The 22,212-nt window shown below is 42.2% G+C and overlaps 1 protein-coding gene across 1 annotated transcript; it reads right to left on the bottom strand.

Annotated features, from left to right (window-relative positions):
* Positions 1-1,737: 1,737 nt before the first annotated feature.
* On the bottom strand, positions 1,738-2,172 carry LOC114267355 (pterocarpan synthase 1). The gene has a single exon (XM_028208397.2). It carries the CDS (start codon positions 2,170-2,172, stop codon positions 1,738-1,740), a length of 435 nt encoding a protein of 144 aa, XP_028064198.2.
* Positions 2,173-22,212: the final 20,040 nt, after the last annotated feature.

Below are 22,212 nucleotides of genomic sequence, written 5' to 3'. Positions count from 1 at the left end.
TTATATAATTTAAATAAAGATAAACGAGCTGAGCTTGACGAACTGAGCTTATTCGAGTTTGAGTTTGAGTTTGAGTTCGAATTCCGCCCGTTTACTAAATGAGTCTAATATTCGAGTTCGAGCTCGACTCATTTACTAAACGAGCTAAACAGAACCGAATCCTTAACGAGTCGAGCCGAGCCTATTCATGAACCGTTCGATTCTTTTGTAGCCCTTAACACACAGATCTCCAACTGCAAGATGCCCAAGGAGGAAACTTATTGAAATCTGGATTGCTTTAGGAATTGGGCTTTTTAAATGATTTTATGCTTTCTCCGGGAAAAAAAAAAATGTCCTAACAAGTAGAGAGAATAATTTATTTTTTTGTAGTGATTTTTGCTTTTTGACTAAAATTATAAGTCGTCAAAATAAACCTATGTATTAATCAATCATTGTTCTCACCAACACGTTTTGGGTGGGTGTTTGTTGTAAATCTCTTTTTTTGTTAGGGAAGTTTTGTCATTTGTTAGTTGGTTTCTCTCTCAATATGTATAGAGTTTAGTGAAAATCATCTTTGTTTGCTTATCATCTTTCTTGCTTATCACAATAAATAAAGAACATTACTATTTAGACTCACTTTTTAGATTCAATGTTATATGAGGAAAATGATTCGCTAATAATTAAATATTTTTTAATTATCAACAAATTATTTTATTAACGCATCATTAAATTTAGAAAATGAATCTAAAACGTGAACTTATATATCATTTTCCATTAATAAATGTCAAAAATTGCATTCCCAAAGTCGTACATCTTTTAAGGCACAAAATCAAGCTAGAGAAAGACGAATTTGAAAAGAGAATCAACAAATAATCATTCGCAAAGTCATAGGTAAATTAGGTTGCCAATTTATGTAACATTAAATTTTTAATTCTTATAAACTTTTGTGGAGATTTGTTAGGATTAAGTGAGTTTGTTAGAGCATTGATGGGTGTTTTATATATATATATATATATAAATTTTTAAGTAAATTATACTTTATCTTTTTTATATTTGATCATTTTTCACTTCAATTCTAAAAGTTTCTTCTTCTTTTTTTTCTTTTTTTCACTTTGGGCCTTCATGTTTTAAGTGTTTTTTTTTTTTCTTTTCTTTTCTTTTCTTTTTTTGAACTTACTCTCAAGCTTAACTTTTGTCCAAAATTATATAGAAATTGACACGTTGACTACTACATGCTATAAAAATATTTTAGGAGATTTTTTTTAAGATCCTTGATATTAAAATTTTATAAGATAAATGGCATACAATATTTTTATAATAGTTGGAGTCCCTCAATATTTTCACAAAAAAAAATTCGATACAGAGAAATTTTTCTCCGACACAAATAAATTTATCTGATTTTATTAAGAAATTTTTAAATTTTCTTTTGTATGATCACAAAGAAATTTCATCAACGAACCTTAGCTAATAAAAAATATATATATTAGACCTCTTCTACTATTTAAAGTTTGAGATGAATGTTTCACTAATATTTCTAATATTTTATTATATATAACTTATAGTTCTGACGCAAATAGTAAGAGGGGACTTTCTGAGTATTACTAAAGTACAAATAAATAAATAAATGAAATCATAGTTTTGACAATTGATCATTAATATTTGAAGGTGCATTTAAATAAATGAATGAATAAAGTCTCTTGCACTTGTATCACTTGCATTTTATTCAATTTCATGTGCTATATTTTTGAAAAACCATCCTCAATAATGTAGCACAGTAAGATTACATTGTACGAGCGCATAGAAAATCGATGTGTCCACGTTAAGGGTCTCAAATTTTGCAATTCCCCTGGCAAACTTGAATTCCCCGGTGCCGCCCACCACGGAGACTTCTCTGACATCAGCAGCTTGTAAACTGCGGCCATGAATCTCCAAGGTGCTACCATTGTATTGATTGCTTGTAAAAACAATGGAAATCAAAATGTGCGAATTTGCCCCATCAAGTGAGGACGTAACGTAGATGCCCTGGCCACGTGCAATTTCAGGTGAATTCTTGTCAGGTTTTTGTGTTATCCGATCATCGGCGACATAAGTGGTTCCAAAATTGTCGAATATCCAAGCCTTGCCGGGGATACCCGTGAGTGCGACCATCGTAGCATTGGGGCCGTTGTAGTAGTCATGGAAGTAGAGTGTCATGTTGGTTTCTATGAATTGGTAGTTATAGGCTTGTGTGGATGCAAATATGGCTAGAAGGAAGAGGCAGGGAAATTTGGTAAGTGTTGAATTGATTTTGGTGCCATTCGGAGGTGGTAGATAGCTACTAACTCAATAACTAATGACTAAGCCAATATAATGAAGGGTTTTGTATTTCTTAGTAAAGTATTGGTGTAATGACCTCTATTTATGGGGAGACGGAGAGAGTTTAATAATAAAGATCAAAAAAAAAAAAAAAAAAAAAAAAGAAAGAGTAATGTTATAAATCTTAAAAGTTTTATCGAAATTTTTACTAATATTGTGTTTGGTTGAGGGATTTGGAGAGGGATTTAGAAAGAGAAAGGGAAAAGGTGTGTAAAACTAAGTGAAATATAGGTATATTTTATTTACATTTCACCTACCTTTTCTATTTCCCTTCCAAATCCCTCCTCAAATGCTCAAACCAAACACAGCATAAAGGTCTCACATCACATGGGTGTGGGACCTACACCATGTGAGTCCCATATAGGTCCACACCTATATGAAACATTTGGTTAAAATTTTGATACAATTTTTGACATCTCTAGCATTTTTTATATCAATAATACTAGGGATACATTTACTAACAATCTTACTAGCACACTCACAAGGTTTGATAAGATCAACTATCACTTGGTATAGGATCCACATCAACTTGTGAGTGTGTTAATAAGATTGTTAATATCCCTAACATTTTGATATATGTAGCGCAACCATCTATTATTCGTTAACAATCATTTATTTAACCTTGCCGAAAATAAAAAAAAAATAACAAATCAATGGTTTGTGTGTGTTTATTTTGTGGAGTAATGCTATATAAATAAATAAAAAACTATATGTAATGATTGTGAATCGTTCAATTCAAAATAAAATATTATTAATGATGAATTTATTTACAATAATGATATTGTCATATCATTCTTATTAAATTTTTGAAAAATACTAGAGACTTCAAAAGTTTATCAAATTTTTTACTAAATGTCTCGTATTAGTGTGGGACCTACACCATATGGGTCATATGTAAGTCTCACATTTGGTAAAATTTTTAAGATGTCTAATATTACTCTAATTTTTTTGTATGAATAAATTTTTCTTATTTTGTATTTTTCTAAATTAAAGGGTATGACTTCTCTACAATTTGGGTTTAAACTGGACCAAACATCCATTTAATGAGATCACGCCACGTCAGCTTGAGTTGCAACCATGCCCAACCCAGATTCATACGACGTGCTTTTTTCAACGACGGAAATGCATTTCTGTTCAGAGAATCGAAAACTACAATTAATCCAAATCAATATATCTCGCAACTTTATTTTAAAAAATAAAGAGTAAATTACACTAACCTCCCACAAAATTTTTGATAATTATAAAAATCTCGCTTATAATTTCAATAATTACATTAATTCTCTTGCCTTTGAAAGTATTATCAAGATTCCCCAACCATCATCTATCTGGTAGAATGTTTAACAGAATGAGATGATGTCAGCAACCGTTGCTGTTAAAAATTCAAAATTACCCTTAATCATTTATTTCTTGCAATACAAAGATTAAAAGGTAAATTGCACTAACCTCCCTTGAGATTTTGCATAATTGCAAAGGCCTCTCTTATTTATTATTCTTATAGACTTAACACATTATCTTCTTCTTCTCACCAAATTGATATCCTCTCTATTGTTTATACCTTATTTTTATCCATTTTCTTCATCTTTTTCTTTCTTTCTTATTTTATTTATTTATTTTTTCCATCTTATTTCTTCAATTTTTTCTTCTTCTCATTTCTCTCATTTTTCTTATTCTTCTTTCTCTTTAAGTAAGATCCACTTACTCTCTATAATGATCTATCTATCTCTCTTAGATTAATTTCCATTGTCTATGTGTTTTTTATTGTTTTTATTTCTTTAATTCTTCTTTCTATTTTTGTCACTTTATTCATGATTGTTGCTACAACCAACAGTAGTGCCATATACTTTTTATTTGCTATGTCCTTCTCTCCTTTCTTAATTTTCTTTATCATTTTTTTCTTCATCATTGTTAAGCCCGCATATCATTTCACAATCCTATATTATTTTGGATTCTAATTTTTTTTATTTGAATCCTTAAATTTTCAATCGGTATGTAATAAAAAAAAAATATCACACGTTAAATAATAAAAAAATAAAATAAAAAAACAGAAAAGAAAGAATATAATCTTGTTATAACAAATGAAAATTAGTTAATAAGGAATGAAAGATCATTTTTTTTTTTTTAGAATATTAAACTATTCAAACAATTTGTCATTTATTATATCTAAAATTAAAATTAAACTTGAACTTTACTTGAACCATTCTTTAGTTTTTTTTTTTTTTTTTTTTTCTTTTGGTTACAATATTCCATTTTGTTTCTTTAATTTAACCACACATTAAGAGCTCTGAGCGAGCGAGCGCATACACACACACAAATATATATATAGTACACATTAAGAGCTAACAAATTGACCACCATCAAACCTTATACTAAATTAAATACAATTTTTTATTTAAAAATTACAAAACAAAATATATAAGATGTCGATTTTTATTTTTTAATATATTTTATGCATAGAAATAAGTAGTAACAAAAAATTGGGGATTTTTTTTAAGGTCCTTAGTATTAAGATTTTATAGCATAAAAGACACTTAACATTTTCATAATGTCTAAGGTCCCTCAACATTGATCCGCTCTCCAGAGAAATTGGACCTCTCAGAGAATTTCTCTCTCCAGAGAAAATGGGTTGGCTGTTGTACAATCCACATAAGCTACACTTGTAATATAACCAGTGGAGCATGTTGTGCCCTTCTGTTCACAGTCATTGCAGAGTATATCCTGAAGACGATCCCTGTATTTCTCTAGAAGTTCCACAGTAGCCAGCAAAGCATTAAGCATGCCAAAGTAAACCACCATATCTCTCATAGATTTGCTACATATTGGGCAGATGTAGTTTCTGCAGGCATATGCCTAAAAACAAGCTGAATGCATGTGATGGCCACAAGGTAGACCCCTAACTGTTGCACTTGATGTAAACAAGAACTCGCAACAGATGGAGTAGTTTGTTTCTAAACTTTTCTCCAGACATTTGTGGTTCACTAACTTCAAGGATAGACAACAATTACATTTCATGCATCAAAGAATATTCTACAAAGGAAGAAAGAAAGGGAAAAAAAAAATGACATACTCAAGAAGCCAAACAAGCCTTCCAGAAAAGCCTATTCTTTTCCATCTCATTCATCAACTCCATATTTGAATCAATGAAAATACAATCCAAATCAGAGAATTTCTCTGACCCAAACCAGAGAAAATTCAATCCAAACCAGATAATTTCTCTAGTCCCAACCAGACAAATTCAATCCGAACCAGAGAAATTTTGTCTCATTTACTTATAATTTTCTCTGATTTGTTTATCATTTTCTCTGCGTTCAAATTCATCATCATCATCATCATCAGTCCAAATCAAAATCCAAATTTCAAAAAATAAAAAATAAATAAATAAATAGAGGTGGATCTAAAATGGACCTGTGCAAGTGCGGGTATGGAACTTGGTGCTAGCGTATTCGAGGCAAAAATAGGGATTTTGCCTCCAAATCCATTCAGTGTCCTTCAATTTGTTGCAACCAACTATACAAATCATAAATATATATATATATATATAAATAAAATCACTAGCAACAAGAACAACCGAAGAAGATAACATGATCATGATGAAAATGAAAATGATGATGAGAATGAGAGAAAGAGAGGCTCCTTCTTCGTCATCGTAGTCTTCTTCGCTTTTCTGAAAACAATTCCGAGTTGTTTCTTTCTCGCGTTACATAACAAATTTCTCTGTGATATATGGGTGTAAGGTTGAGGGACCTTAGACATCATAAAATAATATTGTGGATCTCTTCTATTAGTCAAAATGGGAGACGGACCTTAGACTAATTTTTCCTAAAAAATTTATGTCAAAAAATACCTATTTTGAGATATTAGAGTTTGAATAAAAATTTGAAAAGATACGTATTTTTAATAAAAATATATTAAAAATAGATGTGGGTATTTGAATTTTTTTTTTAATATGAAAAATACCTATTTTGAGAAATTAAAGTTTGAATAAAAATTTAAAAATACATATAGGTATTTGATTTTCTTTTTTTATGAATACATATTTTGAGAAATTAGAGTTTGAAAAAAAAAATTAAATACATATAGATTTTTTTTGGGGGGGGGGGGTTGTGAAAAATACCTATTTGGAGAAATTATAGAGTTCTTATAAAATTTTGAAAGCACCTATTTTTAATAAAAATTTATCTTAAAAATACATATAACTATTTTGAATTTTTTGTATGAAAAATACTTATTTTAAGAAATAATTGGTAACAAAAAAAAATTTGAATTGGTCGAGATAGAAATACAGAGAAGTTGAGAGGAGTAAATTATCCTCACATCCCCTGAAGTTTCTGACAATTACAAAAACCTCCCCTGTGGTTTCGCACTTAGACCAAAGGGTAATATGGTTATTTTAGACACTAACATTGTTTGTGTTAACATAACGGATTGGGAGAATCTTAATAATAATTTCAAAAAAGAGAAGATTAGTGTAATTATTAAAATTACAGGAAAGACCCCTATAATTATTAAAAATCTCAAAAGAAGTAAATGTAATTTACCCAAAAACAAACTAAAAAATATATATTATTGTAAAACTAAGTGGTATGATGTTCATCTCAAATTAAGTGGTACAATTGTTGATATGATTACTCTGAACTCCATGCACATTAGAGAAACAGATTTGTCAAGTTGTTTTTTTTATTTTTTATTTTTTTGCTAAAATAATTAATAAAGATAAAAGAAGTTAAAATAATTAATAAGACAAAATATCGCATTCGAATCATATTCATTTTACTTTTTTTCTTACAATCATCAAATCAACTACCAATAAAAACCAACCAATTTTCTAAATATAACATTTTTAATTAAGCTAAAATAAAAACTAAAATAACTAACTTATCAAACAAGTCGCAAAGTGGTGAACACAATTAAAGTGTAGACCATGCAACGCTGAGCAACAATTTGATCTTCACGGATCTAACGGCTGATATCGCTACCTGTTGGTTGGTTGCGCCGTCTCACGCTAGGCATGTTAATTGCATGGCTGAATTTGAAGCGTTGGTTGCAAATCTAGCTGATGTGGCGTGATCTCATTAAATGGACTGTTTGGTCCAGTTTAAACATAAACTGGAGAGAAGCCATACATTTTCTAAATTGGACCCGACTTGTCTTCAGTCACTTTGTAGATTGGACAATATTATTGGGTCCGTAGGACCCATCACGGTTCCTATTTCGATAATTTGAACGGTAATGTGTAGAGCTCATCGAGTGTTTTATCCTTGTAAAAAAATCACATTAATCAAATATCGATAACTATTTAATTTGATCAAATTTTTGTCAAGAATTTATTTTGAAAATTATATTTACCATTAACAAAAATCTGATCCGATCAAGTAGTATCGGTATTCAATCAATGTGATTTTTTGCAGAGATAAAGTACTCAACGAATTCTACAAATTGAACGGTTCAAATCATCGAAACAAAATCCGCAGTGGACTTTCACAAGCCCAACAACATACTCCAATTCAATCTTGAACTAGAGAGAAACCTGCCCTTCTAAATTATTGGTGGTCTGGTCGAACACACACAGATCTCCAATTGCAAGTTGCCCAAGTAGGCCTTTTTTTTTTTTTTTTTTTTTTTGGAACAAAGAAAGTTATAAGAAAAGCAACATAACAAATCAATAAAAGGGGACAAGTTACACCCCTCTAAGCAGTAAAGCTAGATTAGGTGGGGGGCTTGAAACCCAATCAAGAGGGAGATGCCCATGTAGTAAAGCCTGAGCCCCAATAGGCTGCTTTGTTGGCCGAACGCTGGCTCCAGCTGAAGGACAAGTTTTCCCGAGCTGCCAAGTTCTTTATATTAGAGAAGATTGCTCCACATTTCCAAGGAAAGGCATTTTTAGACACGCATAGGAGGATAACTGCCTTGTTGTCCCCGACCACTTCCACCCTTGACAAATTGTAGGCTACAGCTAATTGACATGCACACCTAGCAGCCAAGGCTTCACCTTGCAGAACCGACAAAGTACACCATCTCTTAGTTATACCATCATCCAAGATATCTTAATATTGTATTTGGTTGAGAGATTTGAGAAGGGATTTGAAAAGAGAAATGAAAAAAGTAGGTGAAATATGAATAAAACATGTCTATATTTCACCTAATTTCATACGCCTTTTTCCATTCCTTTTCCAAATCCCTTCCCAAATCCCCCAACCAAACACAGCGTAAGAGTTTCCAAGGAGAATCGCAACCGAAGCCATTTTCGTTCCCTTCTTAATGGCAACATCACAGTTAATTTTAAAAACTCCAGGTCTTGGAGGAACCCATCTGCTAACCCTCTTGAGTACTTCCACCCAACTTCTAGGGGGAGACCTCTACGTGGACAACTGTAACTAAGTCTGACACGGGTAAGCCCATAAAGGCTATAGCCCACCATGAACAACCCAAGCCCACCACTTAGAGCTCAATATGTAATTCAACTAGTGAGGCCCAACATGGCTGGAACTCAACATGGCACTAAGAACCAATGACACTTAGACACGTGGCAGGTGAAGGACAAGCCACATAAGCAGACAAAGATCCTGCAAAGTTATTGCACTGCACATCAGCCATTAATGAAGCCCCTTACAGCATTTATGGCGATAACCCCTCCCCGTCGAAACAGAACGGCCTCACCATGAACAAGGCAAGCTAGAGCATAGACTTTCGGCTAAGATGGCAGGTCGAAAGGGACAACGAAATGATTACCAAAGGATATAAGCAGACGTCGAAGATAAGAAGAAGGTTAAGCTTTCTATCTCTAATCTATCTCTACATTTCACCTCTTTTGCTAACTTGCTCGTCGGAGGGTTCGCTGGGGGACTCCCCATTCCCCGTTGAACTCTTGTGTAGGTCTTCTGGTGGGCTTGGTCATTGGGACACAGGTTTGAGAAGCGTAGATCAGTCTGACCCGTTCCACCTGGAACGAACTGTATCATCAGTTGGCGCCGTTTGTGGGAAATCTTTTACTCCGCACGCCAGTTGTGCTTATTGTCGCCGAAGGCCCTTTCCCAATAACCCCTTCCTACCACCTGCGAAGGTGGATGGTCACAACTAGATCCATGGCTTCCCACCCCAATGTTCCCGACCACCAAGCCGACCCTCCCAATCCAAACAACCCACCACAATATTTTACTAAGCTCACCAATAGCATTAATTGCCTATCCGAGCAAAACTAAGCATTGATTAATGCTCTACTCCAAAGAAACCTTCCCATGCCTCCTCCACCACCTCCAGATATTCCCCCCAACCAAGAACGAGCCCCGAGCCATACTATCCAGCAACCCCATTCACCCAACTTGGAAGGCTTGCGACCCCCTCCCCCAGATGTGAACCCTCCACCTCGAGCCCCGTATTCATCGGTCCCGATACCAACCCCCGAAGGAGAGGCCAGTAGCATCTAACCTCCGCTGCCTTCTGGTGGTGACAACATACCTGTCTGGGATGCAGAACTCTGAGCCATGAAGCTCCAGCTCCAAGGAGTCATGCAGAACATACCGAGTAAACCATCCACCACAGCTAACTCACCATTCGTTGCCTCCATCCGGGACAAACCTCTACCGCCTAAGTTCAAAATGCCCACCATCGACTCTTTTGACGGTACAACGAACCCCATCGATCACTTGGAGACCTATAGAACCCTCATGATTCTCCATGTATTCCTTGATGAAATCATGTGTCGGGCTTTCCCCGTAACCCTCAAGGGGTCGGCTCGACTCTGGTTTAGTCAACTGCCAGCAGACTCTATTTTCACTTTCCAACACCTCAGTGACTCCTTCCTCAGCCATTTCATTGGAGCCTAGTGCCAGCGACGTCCCGCAACCCAACTCCTCAACATCCGTCAGACCGAGGGAGAGTCGCTGCACAGCTTTGTCACCCGCTTCAACACCGAAGCCCTGCAGGTAGTGAAAAACGATGACAAGGTCATCCTCACAGCGTTCATGGCCAGCCTACGATCATCTGATTTCCTTTTCTCCCTCTCCAAAAATCCCCCGACCTCCATGGCAACCCTACTCTCCAAAGCCCAAAAATACATGAACGCCGAAGATTCCCTAGCCGCCCACCAAGAGCCTATAGCCAAAAACCCGACCCCAGAGAGAAGAGAAAGGACTCAGAAACCAGAAACACCCAGTACAATAACCAAGCACCTTAGTATACCGACTGACCAGCCTGAGCTGACCAGTCGGCACCAACCCGATCGCTCGGCCGGTTTGAACGATACACACCCCTCAACTCCCCCATGGAGCAAGTCTTGAACCAGATTCAGCGAGATTACCCCCTAAAATGGCCCCAACCATCACGGTCTCCTTCCAACTGGTGAGACCAGTCCAAATACTGTCGCTTTCATCAGGACCATGGCCACAACATGGAAGAGTGTGTTAACCTCAAAGACCAGATCGAGGGCTTGATACGCCAGGGACGTCTCAGTCGATTCACAGAAGCCCGCCCCCAGCAGAGGCAAAGGACTGAACCTATTAGAAACAACCGCCGGCACACCCCTCCCCGACAACCAGCACAACCTAACCAAGGTCATGATCGCCTTCCACAGCAACCCTGAGCACAAGGTAACCCTGCCCCACCTGTTGGAGAAATCCGAGTTATTGCTAGCGGGCTTGCTTATGGAGGACCATCCCCCTCGGCTCAGCGAGCAGAACTCAGGAAAATAAGGCAGGGCTCAGACAAACAAGTTGCCACATTGGACCGACCCTCCAAACAACCCAAGCAGTGGACGGAGCCTATCACCTTTACGGACGCCGACTGCACAAGCATCCGTTACCCCCATGACGACCCTCTCGTCATTTCTGCCCTCCTCTCCAATTACAAAGTCAAACGGGTTCTCGTCGACAACGGCAGTTCTTCAGACATCATCTTCCTAAATGTCTTCCGCCAGCTCAAGATCGGGGAAGAAAGTCTGTTCCCTCTCCAAATCCCATTGGTCAATTTTACTGGAGATCGGGTGACCTCCATCGGGTCTATCGATCTTCCCATCACAATCGGAGAATACCCAAGACAGATCACCAAGTTGCTCACTTTCCTGGTCGTCGATTGTCCCTTTGCTTACAACATCATCCTCGGCCGCACCGCACTAAATGCTTTCCAAGCCATCAGGTCCACTTTCCATCTTGTCGTCAAATTCCCCACCGACCTTGGGGTCGGCATAGTGAGGGGCGAGCAAACCATGGCCAGGGAATGTTACATCGCTTCACTTAAAGAGGTCAAGCTAAAGGAGGGTATGATCATTGAAGGGCTCGATGTTAGGGACGAGGATGAGCTGGTTAGAGGGGAACCAATGGAAGAGCTTGTCGAGGTCCCCATCGATCCAACCAACCCGGCAAAAACAGTCAAGATCGGCAGCCAACTATCCTCCTAGGCCAAGGTCAACCTTACTGCCCTCTTGATTGAGCACAACGACATATTTGCCTAGACCTACTCCGACATGCCGGGTATCGACCCCTCCTTCATCACCCATCGTCTGAGCATTGAGCCCCATTTCTGACCTTTCCGCCAAAAGCAGTGCATCTTTCACCCAGAGCGCAACACTCTCATCATTTCTTAAGTAGATAAGCTCCTTAAGGAACAGTTTATCAAAAATGTGGACTACCCCAGATGGCTGTCAAATGTGGTCTTGGTTTATAAAAAAAACGGTAAATGGCGACTCTGTGTCGACTACTCCGACCTTAACCGAGCTTGCCGCAAAGACAGTTATCCCCTTTCTCATATAGATCTGCTCGTTGACGCCACGACCGACCATCAAATGCTCAGCTTCATGGACGCCTTCTCTGGATACAACTAAATTCTGATGCACCCATCTAACCAGGAGTACACCTCCTTCATCATCGACCGGGGAACTTACCATTATTGTGTCGTGCCATTTGGGTTGAAAAATGTCGGGGCCACTTACCAACGGTTGGTCAACGCCGTCTTTCATCACCAGATAGGCCAGAACATGGAAGTATACGTCGACGACATGCTAGGCAAGAGCAAGCTCTCCACCGATCATTTGACCAATCTGCGAGAGACCTTCGGCACCCTCCGTAAGTATCAAATGAAACTCAACCCGAAGAAATGGGCCTTCGACGTAGGATCTGGGAAATTCTTGGGTTTTATGGTCAGTCAACGAGGCATCGAAGCTAACCCCGAAAAGATCAAGGCCTTGATAGAAATGCAGTCACCCAGAACGGTTAAGGAGGTTCAGAAGCTTACTGCAGAGTCGCCGCCCTCAACCGCTTCATTTCCCGCGCAACAGACAAGTGTCTCCCCTTCTTCAAAGTTCTTCAGCAAACTTTTGAGTGGACGGCAGAATTCAAAGAGGCATTTCAGCAGTTGAAGCAGTGCATGGCCAACCCCCCTGCTCTCTCAGATAATCACGAGTGAACCCTTTTTCCTCTACTTAGCCGTGTCAAACATCGCAGTCAATGCAGCACTCATCAGGGAAGACAACTCTGCCCAACGACCAGTCTACTACATCAGTCGGGCTCTCAGGGAAGCAGAACAGAACTACCCATCGCTTGAAAAAATGACTTTAGCCTTGGTCATAGCCTCAAGACGCCTCCGACCTTGCGTCCAGGCCCACCCTATTGCCGTCCTCACTGACCAACAGTTGAAGAAAATAATGCAACAACCAGAGTTGTTCGGCCGACTTATGCAATGGTCAGTCGCGGTCAGCCAATTTGACATCTCCTACTAACCTCGAACGACGACCAAGGGGCAGGCCGTCGCCGACTTCATCCTAGAGTTCACTAACCCCACTCCAACCACGACTCCCCCGCCCCCGCCATCCTATACTGAGGCAGAGGACCCCCACCCTTGGACCCTCAACGTCGACGAATCATCCTGCAAAAAAGGCAGTGGGGCGGGTCTCATCCTCACTGCTCCCGAGGGTGGTTATTTCAAGTGTGCTCTCCGTTTCTTGTTCGACGCAAGCAATAATGAGGCTGAATATGAGGCACTCATCGCAGGTCTCCGCCTCGCCAAAGACATTGGTGTCAACCATATCCAAGTGTTCAGAGATTCCCAGCTCATTGTCGGACAAATCACGGGAGAATTCGATGCCAAGGAAGACACAATGCGGGCATATAGGGATATTGCACTCCCCCTTGCTCGCCTCTTCAATAATTTCCACATCAAGTACATTCATCGAACGAAAAATGCCAAGGTAGATGAAATGGCTCAGTTAGCTTCTGCCGACCAGTCAGACCTCAACCACGGTGTCCGCCTCGAATATCTGGTTGACCCTACCATTTTCCCGAACCAGCAACAAGTCCACTTCCTCCAAAACGAACCTATTCCATGGGCGGCCGACATCTTTCTATTTTTGACAAATGGGGAACTTCCAGACAACAAGCACCAGGCCACCAAAGTTAGGGCCCGGTCGTCCAACTACATTCTTATCAGTGGTCTCTTGTACAAACGTGGTTTTTCACGCCCATACCTGAGATGCCTCAATCCTGCTCAAGCGGCCTATGTAATGAAAGAAGTCCATGAGGGTATATGTGGCAATCATTCGGGTGTCAGGTCACTAGCCCACAAAATACTCCGCATTGGTTACTTCTGGCCTACTCTCAACCAAGATGCTGTTGAATTCGTGCTTAAATGTGATAAGTGTCAACACTTTGCCAACATCCCTCATGCCCCTCCTATAGAGTTGATCACACTTTGCAGCCCTTACCCATTCGCCAAATGGGGGATCGACCTAGTTGGCCCATTGCCCACTGGCCGAAGCCAAACCAAATTCGCCATTGTCGCCATTGATTACTTCACTAAATGGGTGGAGGCAGAACCCCTTGCCATAATTATCGAGCAGAACACCACCAGATTCATCTGGCAATCGATCGTGTGTCGATTTGGCATTTTTCAAGCCATCGTCTCTGACAACGGCAAACAGTTTGACAATGCCAAATTCAGGAAATTTTGTGTTGAACTTCAAATCCAACTATGTTTCTCTTCCCCAGGTCATCCCCAAGCCAATGGCCAAGTTGAGGTTACCAACCGTTCTCTTCTGAAGATCATCAAAACTAAGCTGGAAGCTGCTAAGGGACTCTGGGCTGAGGAATTACCAAATGTACTCTGGGCGTACCGTACTACAGCCCGAACCCCCACTGGGGATACCCCCTTTCGCTTAACATACGGCACTGAGGCGGTCATCCCAGTGGAAATTGGTCTGCCTACCCCGAGGGTTCTGCACCCAAATCCAGAACTCACTGAAGAACTACATCGAGCCGACCTAGACCTGATTGAAGAGCTCCGAGAGACCACTACTACCAAACTGGCCTCATATCAACAGAAAATGAGAACTCACTACAACCGCAAAGTCCGACTGAGGGAGTTCGCCGTGGGAGACCTTGTTTTGCGCGAAGCAACTCTTGCCACCAAAAATTCAGCTGAGGGCAAGTTGGCAGCCAAGTGGGAGGGACCTTACGTCGTTAAAGCCAGACCTCGTCCGGGCACTTATCGACTTCAGGACATGGAAGGTCGAGATCTCCCCCATCCGTGGAACGCCGAGCACCAGAAGCGTTATTTTCAATGAAGCCCTATTTTTGTATTGCTTAGTTACTGTATTTTCTTTTTGACAATCTACGCACTTGAATGTTCTTATTCTCTTCTCATATGGTGTAAATTTATGATCAAATGGGCTACACTTTACATGACAACAATCTTACATCTTAGTTATCTGTGTGGTATTTCAATAATGCCCTGATTACAGCATCAATCTGGCTGAAAAGCCTCAGCCAAACTAAGCATGAAGAGCTCAGCCTGACTGAGTTACTTAAAGCCTCAGCCAGACTGAGCATGAAAAGCCTCAGCCAGACTAAGCATAAAGAGCTCAGCCCGACTGAGTTACTTAAAGCCTCAGCCAGACTGAGTTACTTAAAGCCTCAGCTAGACTAAGCACGAACAGATCAGCCAGTCTGAGCTACTTAAAGCCTCAGCCAGACTGAACACGTGGAACTCAGCCAGGCTGAGTTACTTAAAGAGTCAGCCAGACCGAGTTAATCATGCCTTAACTCGAACTGAGCACGAATGAAGAGCTCGGCCAAGGCCATTCTTGCAACTTCATGATTGAGGCATAGTTGCCATAATTAGTCAAATTTTAGGTCCATGTTTTTACGCATTTTTAACATTCTTTACATTTTTTAATTTTTATTTCCCAACCCACTCTTTCATTTCTCAACACTCTTACAACATGCATTAAAACTTCACATTTTCAGACCTTTACATTTCAACGTTTTTACGGTTAACATTCTTTGCATCATGATTTCCTCACAAGCTAGCTTGGCACCCTACTTCTCAATTTCCATTATGATTTGTACATAAGCCTTATTTGAATCACCATTCTCATTCTTTTCAAATTTACAAACATAAAGGCAGCAGTGTGACAACAAAAACAATAATTTTATTTATTTACAAACTTATCCATAAGTTTACTACAGCAATTACAAAAAACAAAAAACAAAAACAAAAACAACAAAAACCAAAATTTTATTTACAAATTTTGTTCACATCAGTCACTCATCTTCACTTGAGACAAACTCCTCTTCTTCCACGCCCTCGTCTAGGGGGGTTTGGGCCACGTCGTCCTCGTCTATCTTTACATTGCTGAAGTCTAAGTCTGGGAACAGCTCTTCTGCTTTACACTTGAAAGTCTTCCAGCTGCTATCCCAGAACTCAGCCATCTCATGTTTGTAGAAGTCCGACCGCTGGAAGCTCTGGATCACTTCTTCTTCACTCATGCTCCCAGCGGTCGCTCCCGACGGGCCAACCCCCCCAGTCCCCTCTCTTGCCAAGTTGCTGGCGATCGCGGCATCAATGGCTATCTGAAAGTCAGCGGACCCCTTGAACTACTCAACTGCTGCAACACACAGGTCGGGGTACGCCGCCCTCTCAAATACCAGTTTAGCCCTTTCTTCCTCCAAGGCCTTTTCTAGTCCCGCCTTCTCAGTCGCTGACTTGGCACGCTCGTCTACCAGCTCCTTCTCCAACCCAACGATCTTCAGATCTGCTTCTTCTTTTTCTTTGATTGACTGGGCGCGTAGATCCTTGTTACAAGTCATGGACTCATCCCACCGATCGTTGGCGACGGTGCAGGCCTTCTATGCCTCTTCCAGCTTCTTCTGCTCGCCAACCAGCTGGAACTCGAGCGACACCAGCTTACGGCGTTCCGTCTCCAACTCCAACTTGGTTGCGAGCAGCTTAGCATGGGCACGGTCGGCAATATTCCTCTACACCATCGCCAACACCTCCATTTTCTTCACCTTATGGGCCTCTTCCAGCCCCCTGGCACACGAACCCCGCGCGGCCTTCCTCCAGCCTACGCTCTCCTTCTTCAAATTTTCAAGTTGGGCCTCCACCTCCCCCAACTTTGCCCTCAGTGGCCTCACTTCGCCTCTTGCAACCGCCGCCTTGTTCAGTAGGGCCTCTACTAAGGCGGTCGCCTCCATTTGGGCAGAGCACAACCCTCTTAGCAGCTCAACCTCAGTGAAATTGGCCAGCGTCTTCCACTACTCCCAAAAGGCGATCTGCAGCTGTCCTGGCTGGGCCTCCCTCTCCCTCTAGTCGCCCAAACATTGCTGGAGCATGGTAGATGGCAGTCTTCAACTTGACCCCCTCTCCCTCTCCTTGGGGCGCAGGACCCCCCTTGGGCTGCCGCTTCGCCCCCTTCTCAGGGCCAGCCGACCCACTTTCCATTTACATCTTGGGGCCCATGGCACTCATGTGTTCTTTTCCACTTGGGCCCTTTGACCTTCGTCCCCTTGTGCCTCTAGGACAACCACCCCTTCTGGAGTAGCCCCCACCCCTCTCTCCTCTACCCTCTCCGCCATGGGGGTGTCCTCTCCACCAATCCTCCCCTTCTTCAAAGCAAGCGTATCTTTTACCCCCTCAGTGGCGACTCTTTTCTTCTTCAACTTCCTTAGCCCTGCCTCCACCTCTCGTCTGTCTCTCTCCTTTAGTGGGTCTACGAGTTGTAGCAATGGGGCAAACTCAGTCAGGTTCTTGTCCCCCAAAGGTTTAGGACAAGGTCGAATCCTCTCATTCGGCACCAACTTCGGAGCAGGCCCCAGTTGGGTTTCTTTATATTTATTCGCTCGGGCGAACAATCTCCTTTCTTCTTCCTCCTCCGCTTTCCGTTGCCTCTCCAACTCCTCCCTTGCCGGATCCTCCCCCAACGGTTGCGGCCCCAAGTTCAGGGCAAACAACATTGATAGAAAGACTAGCTCATCCCACCTTACTCCTTTCTCCTCTCTCCATTCCCTCACCTTCTTCACTCGGTCTTCGACTGCCCCATCCAGCTTGGGCTCGACCGATTTGGTGGGGGACCTTCCACGTTGTGCGAACTCCTGCCCCACCGTTCGCCGTCACAAAAAACCACTTCGGCCTCTACCCTTTCACCGAAGATGGAAGACCCGCCACCAGCCCTCGCCCCACCACCGCTTGCAGAGTGACCCAAGTCTCCTGTTGACCGGAGGCCTTGTGACAGGAGAAGAACTCCTCTACTATCATTGCCACCCCTCCGGTCGCCTATAGCCAGGCACTTGCGCAGGCCATTACTATCTTCCAGGCGTTCTACATCAGCTGCCCTGGTGCCGCCTCTAACTTGTTCAACACATCCACCACCACTTGGGGGAGAGGTAACCTCAAACCCCTTCGCAACGCCTCTTCGTACAAACTGAACTCGCCTGGCCGCACATCCAATGCCCTTTCCTTGGATGTGGGCAATCTTAACCCCATCTCCGCGGGAATCTGGTACTTCCTCCTTATTCCATCCAACTCCTCCTCCGTAAGGGTAGATCTGTCCGACTTGGTGTGCCAGTGGTCCGGCTCCACCTGGCTAATAGGTTTCACGACTACAATCATCGTCCTTGGACAAGCCCGCACCGCCTCACCGACTACCCCTCATTCCCTACGCTCCGTGCGATACTGCTCCGCCAAATCCACCGCATTGTCGTCGCCTAATGGATCAACCCTTGCGTTTGTTGCTTCCCCTTGGGCCATCTCTCTTGTGTGTCTGCGAATGGCGTCGGATGCAGGCACAAGAAAATTCACAAAGTGTTGCAGGGGCATATCACTGGCAACGAACGAGTTTACTTCTGGGATGTTTTGGTTTTTTGCGAAGAGATAGGTAAAACGGATAATACCAAAAACCCAAGGCTTGCCTATATTCCAAGGGTCACAATTAGTTTTCGCCAGTTTGAAACTTTTCAAAAATCCGCCAAAACTGTCTTTTCAACACCCTATATTGACCTATCATTTCATTTCTTACTCAACGCCTAACCTTCCCCACTACGAGATTTTGCCACGTGTACGACCACGATCCCTGCCCCCTTTCCCCTTCCCTGTCTATTCCACTTCACTTCACCACATGCCCCTGTCACTTCTCGAGCCCCGCGCACCGCCACTTATCCCTCCACTCGGTCACACTTATCCCTCCACTCGGTCACCCTTCGCGGTCGGCCCTCCTCATAGTCGATCCCTCTACTCGAGTACCTTTCGCGGTCAACCCTCCTCATGGTCGGGCCGTCCACTCAGGTACCTTTCGCAATCGGCCCTCCTCATGGTCGGTCCCTCCACTTGGTCACCTTTCGCAGTCGGCCCTCCTCATGGTCGGTCCCTCTACTCAGGTACCTTTCGCGGTCGACCCTCCTCATGGTCGGGCCCTCCACTCGGGTACCTTTCGCGGTCGGCCCTCCTTATGGTCGGTCCCTCCACTTGGTCACCTTTCACGGTCGGCCCTCCTCATGGTCAGTCCCTCCACTCGGTCGCCCTTCGCGGTCGGCCCCCCTCATGGTCGGCCCCTTCGCTCGACCACCCGTCGCCGTCAGCCCACCTCTCGTTCGGCCTTTGCCCCGCCATCTCTAACAACCATTGTTTTCTTCTTTATTCCCTTCATTGAACTAAAGCTGCACTCGGGAATAAGACACTACTGACATAGGTAAGCCCATAAAGGCTATAACCCACCATGAACAACCCAAGCCCACCACTTAGGGCCCAATACGTAATTCAACTAGTAAGGCCCAACATGGCTGGAACTCAACATGGCACTAAGAACCAATGACACTTAGACACGTGGCAAGTGAAGGACAAGCCACATAAGCAAACAAAGATCTTGCAAAGTTATTGCACTGCACATCAGCCATTAATAAAGCCCCTTACAGCATTTATGGCGATAACTCCTCTCCGTCGAGACAGAACGGCCTCACCATGAACAAGGCAAGCTAGAGCATAGACTTTCGGCTAAGATGGTAGGTCGGAAGGGACAACGAAATGATTACCAGAGAATATAAACAGACGTCGAAGACAAGAAGAAGGTTATGCTTTCTAGCTCTAATTTATCTCTACATTCCACCTCTTTTGCTAACTTGCTCGTCGGAGGATTCGTTGGGGGACTCCCCGTTCCCCGTTGAACTCTTGTGCAGGTCTTCTAGTGGGCTTGGTCATTCGGACACAGGTTTGAGGAGCGTGGATCAGTCCGATCCGTTCCACCTGGAACGAACTGTATCATCAAAGTCAAACTCCTCTTTTGTCACTCGAGCTCGGTGCAAAGTCGAGGATGGCTCTGTTAGAATCTGGTTGAGAACAAAATTGTTTCTTTCTTTCCAAATAAACCATCCTATCCAAGCCACCCAACGAAAAAACCAAACTTTGTTCTCACTATTCCTAAACTTTTCCATCATGCTGCAAGACTAAACAAGGACAGATGGGATGGAGCCCTCATGACATTTCAGATTAAGCTCACTACTGAACCAAATTGGCCTGACCCAATCACACCCAAAAAGAAGATATTCCACAGTTTCTGGAAACTCTTGGCACATTGGGCATAGACTTGAGCTTGCACATCTCCTTTTGTGTAGATTTTCTTTTGTAGCTATGGCATTCTTGCACACCCGCCACGAAAAGTGACGTATTTTTTGAGGGACTTTTAGAGCCCATATCAGCTTCCACAGATCACAAGGAACATGAAAAAATTAGGAGGTTTAAATTCGAGTTGCTGACCGACCTCCACCACACCTCTGTGATACCCTGATTTCACTGCATAATTTCCTTGTGATTCGAAATTCCATATAAGTGAATCAACCGAGTCTTGTAAGGCTATAAGAATGAAGGCTATAGCTTGGGCCTCATCTTCAGACACTAGGAATTTAAGCTTATCCACATCCCAATTCCTACTAATCGAAGTGATGATATCTTGCACAAACTCCACCCCAGATTCATCTAGTTTTGGGGATACAATCTTAAACTTAGGTAAGGAGGAAACCCACTTGCCATCCCAGAACCTTATAGAAGCCCCACTATTGACTTGCCACCTCAACCCCTTAATCAAAAATTTCCTGCCTTGAAGAATCCTCGCCCAAGCCCACAACGGCTGACGCCCTTTAGATGCTTGCAAGAAGGTAGAATAAGGAAAGTAAATCCCCTTCAAAATTTGAGCATGGAGAGATTGTGGATATTTGATTAACCTCCATCCTTGCCGAGCCAGAAGGGCCAAGTTAAAGGTATTAAAATCTCTAAAGCCCAAACCTCCTTGATGTTTCGGGATAAACATTTGATCCCAATTCACCCAATGGATTTCTCTTCCATCCGAGTCACCACCCCACCAAAAATTGTTGATCTAGGAGTTCAAAAACAAATTGGAAACGCAAAGCAAGCCACAGCATAGGATGGAATAGCCTGAGCCATAGCTTTTAATTACTCCTCCTTTCTCGCCTGCGAAAGCAATTTCAATTTCCACCCTTATAGTTTTGAAAGAACCTTTTCAATAATGAACTCAAAAGCTTCCGCCTTTGATCTGCCCCAAAAGGAGAGTGGCCTAAGATACTTTGCGTTACTCTAAAGACCAAACAAACTACAGATAGAGTGGCATATATCAGGGTTTGTGTTAGAGGAGAATTGAACGCTAGATTTGTCAAAGTTTACTAGTTGCCCAAATGCCTCACGGTAGATGTGCAAAGTGTCCAAAACATGTTGACATTCACTCATCTCCGCCTTGAGGAAGAGGAGCATATCATCAGCAAAAAATAGATGGAAGAGGGTCGGGCAATTACTAGAAATTTTTATGCTTGAAATCTGATTGCATCTTACACTCCAGGTCAGAAGCTCTGAGAAGACATCCGCAACCAAGATAAATAAGTAAGGGGAGAGGTCTCATTAACGCAACCCACAAGATGGTACAAAGGATGTTCGCTTTTCGTCATTGGCAAAAACAGAGAAAGATACAGTAGTGACACACTCCATTATCCATTGAATCCATAGTTGGGCCCGAGTAGGCTACTTATTGAATTCTGTAAGATTTGAAGATAAATTTAAAATAAATCAAAAAAAACCTCTTGCCCTTGCATCACTTTGCACCATATGAGCACGTAAAAAATGGATGTGTCCACGTAAATGGTCCCAAATGTCGCAATCCCCTTGGCCAACTTGAATTTCCCGGTGCCGCCCACCACGAAAGTCTCTCTGCCATAGGCAAGTTGTATGATGCGGCCTTGAATCTCCAAAGTGCTACCATTGTATTCATTACTAGTAAAAACAATGGAACACAACAACTGCGTATTCGCCCCCTCTAGCGAGGACGTCGCATAGATGCCCTGACCACCGGCAATTTCGGGTGAGTTCTTGTCAAGACTTTGCGTTATCTGATTATCGAAGACATAAGTGGTTCCAAAACTGTCAAATGCCAAGACCTTGCCAGGGATTCCGGTGAGTGTGGCCTCTGTGGCATTGGGGCCAGCGCAGTAATGTTGGACTTAGAGTGTCATGCTGGTTTCTTTGAGTTGGTAGTCACAGACTTGTAAGGATGCAACAATGGCCAGAAGGAAGAGGAAGACCAATTTGGTGAGCGTTGTAATTGATTTTGGTGCCATTGGGAAG

The sequence above is a fragment of the Camellia sinensis genome, chromosome 8 (assembly GCF_055761805.1).
Source record: "Camellia sinensis isolate YWXY chromosome 8, ASM5576180v1, whole genome shotgun sequence".
Lineage (NCBI taxonomy): Eukaryota > Viridiplantae > Streptophyta > Magnoliopsida > Ericales > Theaceae > Camellia > Camellia sinensis.
Note: the sequence above shows the minus strand (reverse complement) of the source record. Positions and strands in the feature narration are given on the sequence as shown.